The sequence below is a fragment of the Xenopus tropicalis genome, chromosome 10 (assembly GCF_000004195.4).
Source record: "Xenopus tropicalis strain Nigerian chromosome 10, UCB_Xtro_10.0, whole genome shotgun sequence".
Taxonomy (NCBI): domain Eukaryota; kingdom Metazoa; phylum Chordata; class Amphibia; order Anura; family Pipidae; genus Xenopus; species Xenopus tropicalis.
This window is the reverse complement of record NC_030686.2, coordinates 37,886,023-37,891,673: the sequence shown is the minus strand read 5'-3', so window position 1 is coordinate 37,891,673 and position 5,651 is coordinate 37,886,023. Positions and strand designations below refer to the sequence as shown.

Below are 5,651 nucleotides of genomic sequence, written 5' to 3'. Positions count from 1 at the left end.
ATGATTTTACAGGCTGATCGGGTAGGTGGCTGTTACGAGGCACATCCTCATAGAAACTGAAAAAGTTTGGGAGGAGTCAACAAAGTCACTTGGAATATTCTCAAGCCGTACAACAGTCAGAGCTAGAGCTCGGCATTCATTATGTTGTAGTAAGGGAAACTAAACTGATGTTCCTTCGGCACTGGATGAGACAAAAGCTGACGGATTTGCACCAGCCAACATCTGTTTTCCTGTGCTGCCTGAGATATTACAAAGCTCTGACGTCCAACTTCTCCCTCATTAACTGTTAATGCCATTGAGATAATGGATCTGGTAGAGACCAACTCTACGTCCAATTCCAGTTCTTTGTGCACGGTAAACAAGGAGTTTACATTCCACTTCTTGCCTGCAGTTTATCTTATCGTCTTTCTGGTGGGACTAGTTGGCAACGGCGTTGGCTTGTGGAACTTGTGTATAAACCAGAAGAAGTGGACTTCAGTCAATGTCTATGTGGCAAACCTCGGCATCGCTGATCTCCTTTACGTCATCACCCTGCCATTCTTTGTGTCCTATTATACTAAGAAAGAAGTGTGGCCATTTGGATATGGATTTTGCCGCCTGACTCGCTGTCTATTTCATGTCAATATGTACGCCAGCATCAGCTTTCTAACCTGTATAAGCATCCAACGCTACTTGGGCATAGTCCACCCGTTAAAGACCATGGTTAAATACCAGAGTTTACGCCAAGCTTTTGTAATCACCGCCTTGGTATGGCTATGGGTGATTGTTCAGGTGGCACTTAGTTTTTTAATCACAAAGGATGACATCAATCCGGATCAATGTCATGACTCCACCAGCAACAAGGATGAAAATGTCAAGAGATACGCCCTTTACACCATCATCTTGACCTTCACCGGATTTTTCATCCCATTTCTCATCATCGTGGTGTGTTACGCCAGGGTCCTCAATGTACTTTGGAAGAATAAAAATATGGACCCCGCGGCGAAAAGAAAAGTCATAAAACTGATCAGCATTGTTCTGGCTCTGTTTTTCGTTTGTTTTTTCCCATTTTACATTTTGCGGAACTTTAATTTGGTCTCCAGAATTTGGCAGTTACAAGGGAAATGCTCTCTAGCTCTGAAGAACACCTATATCGCCTACCAAGTCACCCGGGGCTTAGCCAGCATGAACAGTGCCATTAATCCCTTGCTTTACTTTGTCACCGGTGAGAATTTTTTGTCACAGTTTAAGAAAGTGAAGAGGAAAACGTGGCACGCGTGTGTGTATATCGGGAGGACTCGCAATCCTACACTAACTGCTAATGCTGATGGTTAGGAGGAACTGGTATACTGATTGACTGTTCATCAGACGGCTGTATGCTGGGCCGGAACTAGGTCAGCAGAGGCACTTTATGGCACAGAGGTCCTGGGAAAGGATGCAATTGCCCAATTTCAAAGGACCATTGATAGCAGCATTCCTCCTGTGTACGTTGGTTTGTTCCTTTTACTAACTCTACAAGAAAATGGGTAATGGTAAGGCAGCACCATGGGCAGGGGGCACATATTGCCATCTTGGTGCCAAAACAACTTGGCCCGGCATTTGCTGTACATGTGTGCAGTCCATAAAGTAATGCAGGGTAAGGCAGCACCATGGGCAGGGGGCACGTATTGCCATCTTGGTGCCAAAACAACTTGGCCTGGCATTTGCTGTACATGTGTGCAGTCCATAAAGTAATGCAGGGCAGTGTTCTTGAGTTATTCAATCAAATAAGGAGAGAGGGGTATGATTATTGGCTATAGGCATTATTCATAGAACTACTGTACAAGGACTGCTATGACAATGCTTTCATGTATCTGAAACCCTTCTGTGCCCAAGACCCAAAAATCTGACAGTTGCTGCTACTGGGGATCTCTTGGGCAGCATTACAGGGTCATTTAATGGAATCGCCGAATGAAATAGGTAAGAAAGAATCATGTGCTATAGCATTACAATATACATTGAGAAATAATATAGAAATTATATAATGTAATACTTCACCCAATGTATATTGAAATGCTTTCTGGCAGTGCAGTATTATGACATTATTACACAAGCTACCTCTCTAGTATATGGAGGTTCTAAAAAACCTGATGAGTTGTTACTTGGCTGGAGTTAAATGGTTAAACATATTATTTTGCCATAAATAAACATTTTATACGTTTTAAAGTTTACACTTTTTTCTTTACCAAAACCATGTTTTCCACATATGGAAAAATAATAGTTTATTCTCAAAGTAAATGGTATTGATGTAAAAAACTAGGAGCTGCCATATTGCCTTCTCTATCAAAAATAAGTAACCTACCATGGATAGGGCAGACTATACAGACTATATTTAGAACTACATTTCCTCATAAGATCATAAGATCCGTTCTTAAAGATTCCAGGAATCAGCACTGAACAATAGATATAATGTATATTACATGTCAATGAAAGTGTTTAAATGTAATGGTGTGTGTGTTTTGGATGAAATAAGGCACGTCATGTTTCCTGTGGGTGAGCAATGTAACCACACTTGCAGGTTCTTTTAACATGTTTTTATTTTAGTCTAGCAAATTAATTTTCCTACTCTATTATCTAGGTATATGGGAAAGTGTGAAAATACTCATTCTTTTGGTTGTAGAATTTATAGGGTACCAATGTTATTTGTAAGCTAAAATATGCAATATCTATATACACTTAGGATTAGTTTGCATTTGTTCTATGTAATTGGTCTGTAAATAGAGTATTACTATAGGCACCATCTTCTCCCTACTATACCTGCTATCCCACAGCCCCAGTCCCTTCCCAGAGGCTATTATCCCACTGCTACTATAGGCACCATCTCTCCCTACTATACCTGCTATCCCACAGCCCCAGTCCCTTCCCAGAGGCTATTATCCCCCCACTGCTACTATAGGCACCATCTCTCCCTACTATACCTGCTATCCCACAGCCCCAGTCCCTTCCCAGAGGCTATTATCCCCCACTGCTACTATAGGCACCATCTCTCCTACTATACCTGCTATCCCACAGCCCCAGTCCCTTCCCAGAGGCTATTAATCCCCCCACTGCTACTATAGGCACCATCTCTCCCTACTATACCTGCTATCCCACAGCCACAGTCCCTTCCCAGAGGCTATTATCCCCCCACTGCTACTATAGGCACCATCTCTCCCTACTATACCTGCTATCCCACAGCCCCAGTCCCTTCCCAGAGGCTATTATCCCCCCACTGCTACTATAGGCACCATCTCTCCCTACTATACCTGCTATCCCACAGCCCCAGTCCCTTCCCAGAGGCTATTATCCCACTGCTACTATAGGCACCATCTCTCCCTACTATACCCGCTATCCCACAGCCCCAGTCCCTTCCCAGAGGCTATTATCCCCCCACTGCTACTATAGGCACCATCTCTCCCTACTATACCTGCTATCCCACAGCCACAGTCCCTTCCCAGAGGCTATTATCCCCCCACTGTTACTATAGGCACCATCTCTCCCTACTATACCTGCTATCCCACAGCCCCAGTCCCTTCCCAAAGGCTATTATCCCACTGCTACTATAGGCACCATCTCTCCCTACTATACCTGCTATCCCACAGCCCCAGTCCCTTCTCAGAGGCTATTATCCCCCCACTGCTACTATAGGCACCATCTCTCCCTACTATACCTGCTATCCCACAGCCCCAGTCCCTTCCCAGAGGCTATTATCCCCCCACTGCTACTATAGGCACCATCTCTCCCTACTATACCTGCTATCCCACAGCCACAGTCCCTTCCCAGAGGCTATTATCCCCCCACTGCTACTATAGGCACCATCTCTCCCTACTATACCTGCTATCCCACAGCCACAGTCCCTTCCCAGAGGCTATTATCCCCCCACTGCTACTATAGGCACCATCTCTTAATACCTGCTATCCATAGGCAGAAGGTGACTTTTCTGTTTGGGGAGGCTAAAGATGGGCCATACATAGACTGATCTAAAGCTAATGTGAGACTTTGTGTATTCGCTGCTGGCATAAAAAATGAACTTCCCAACTACCTCTTGCAGTTCCCACTGACCTCCAGGGATACTTTCCAGGGCTTTTTTTTACCCTAAAATGCTTAGGATATAAAAGTATTCATACGCGCACTTCTGTGAGGGGTTCTCCGTCCATTTTTGTTTGTGATCAGTTAGCTTAAATGTGTTTTAGTTAGTTTTATAGCATGAAAGGCAGTGGGTACCCACATCCCAGGCATATTATACGTATTATATACAGTGAAATGCAGTCTATATTTACAAAACCAGCACCTTATATGCAGTGAGATGCCCTCTCTTATATGGCAGATATTCAGGCCCTGGCACTATAACACTGGCACTGATACACAACATTGGTTTGTTTCCCAGCCATGCAGCCTCATGAGGGCTCTACTGTCACTCACTAGAAATAAACAAAAACAATAGTAAGAAAAAAAACCAATAACAACATCAACAAATATATAAAAGCACAATTAGCTTTTTCAGGGGGAAAGAGTTAATTTAGGACTGGAGCAAAGGTGATAGGGATATTATAGATGCCAGGTGACACAAAACAATTACATTTTAGCAAGTGATGATTGGTCAATTTTATTGTCTGTCGAGAGAGCTGTGCTCTGATTGGAGAAGACACAAGAAGAAAGCTCCAATAAGAGCACAACAGAACCGGAGCTTCCAGGAAAGCAAGAGGATTACCAGACAAAGGTTCTAGAGCAGAGGTGAAGCAAGATTCCTGCTGGGGCCCTCAGGGGAGTGTCAGCCTGTATCACATGCTATGAGTAAACCCTGTGGATGTTTAATAAGCTCATTCTGTTGCAAGAATCTCTGTCTTTATTTTTCTATATAGCTGCAAGAGAGGTGTAGTCGCACAACATCCTCACCTTCCTCTTCTACTTAGCAAAGGCCCATTCTGGATGAGAGAATCCAGTGCGACCCATGTTCTACTGGTACTAGTCTGGGAAGGCAGCTATTGAGCTGAAACAGAGGTTACACCAGATTAAACCCTCTGTGCTTTCTCTATTGCGGCTGTCTGTTTGGATAAATGACATTCAATAAAACTGATAAAACTGAACAGGAAGAAATGTATCTGCTATCTCTCTGCAATGGTCACTTATCTGCAAACCGTTTGGCTGATATGTCATTATGGCACACGAGTGCCCTCCAGTAATTGTCACTATACACTAATAAGCTCTTGCTGAACTGTGTGTCACTCAGTGAGCGGCGGCTTTGGTCTCGAAGATCTCCCCCTAGAGAGGAGGAGGAGGATTCATTCTCAGAATGCAACCCAGCAGTTGCTCCGTTGGTATTATTAGCACTCTATTCGCTCAGCTTAAAAACCTGGTTGGTACTTGATTTTATCCTATTTATGGAACCCAGTGCACGGGCTGAGGGAAAGGCACCCCCCCCAGCATACAATATATTAAAGAAAAGAGCCAGCACAGCAGGTCTTCATGCGTAGTTACCACCCCTTTTTAAAACTCCCAACCTACAGTCAAAAAAGAGTAAAGTCTTAAAGGAGACATATCCTATAAAAATTATGAATGTACCAGTGAATTATACTCCTCTAGATATAGAAGGATTGTGCTTAAAAAGTTGTGTTTCTGACTGATTTATTGAGAAATTCTACCAAAACCCCACT

The 5,651-nt window shown here is 43.5% G+C and overlaps 1 protein-coding gene across 1 annotated transcript; it reads left to right on the top strand.

The window, feature by feature from the left end:
- Positions 1–303: 303 nt before the first annotated feature.
- LOC100491885 (P2Y purinoceptor 1) lies at positions 304–1,314 on the top strand. The gene has a single exon (XM_004918553.4). The coding sequence runs from the start codon at positions 304–306 to the stop codon at positions 1,312–1,314; it is 1,011 nt and encodes a 336-aa protein (XP_004918610.2).
- The last annotated feature ends 4,337 nt before the right edge of the window (positions 1,315–5,651 follow it).

What these genes read in the sequence shown, in the direction of transcription:
- LOC100491885 (XM_004918553.4), top strand. Translation starts at nt 304, where the DNA reads ATGGATCTGGTAGAGACCAACTCTACGTCCAATTCCAGTTCTTTGTGC.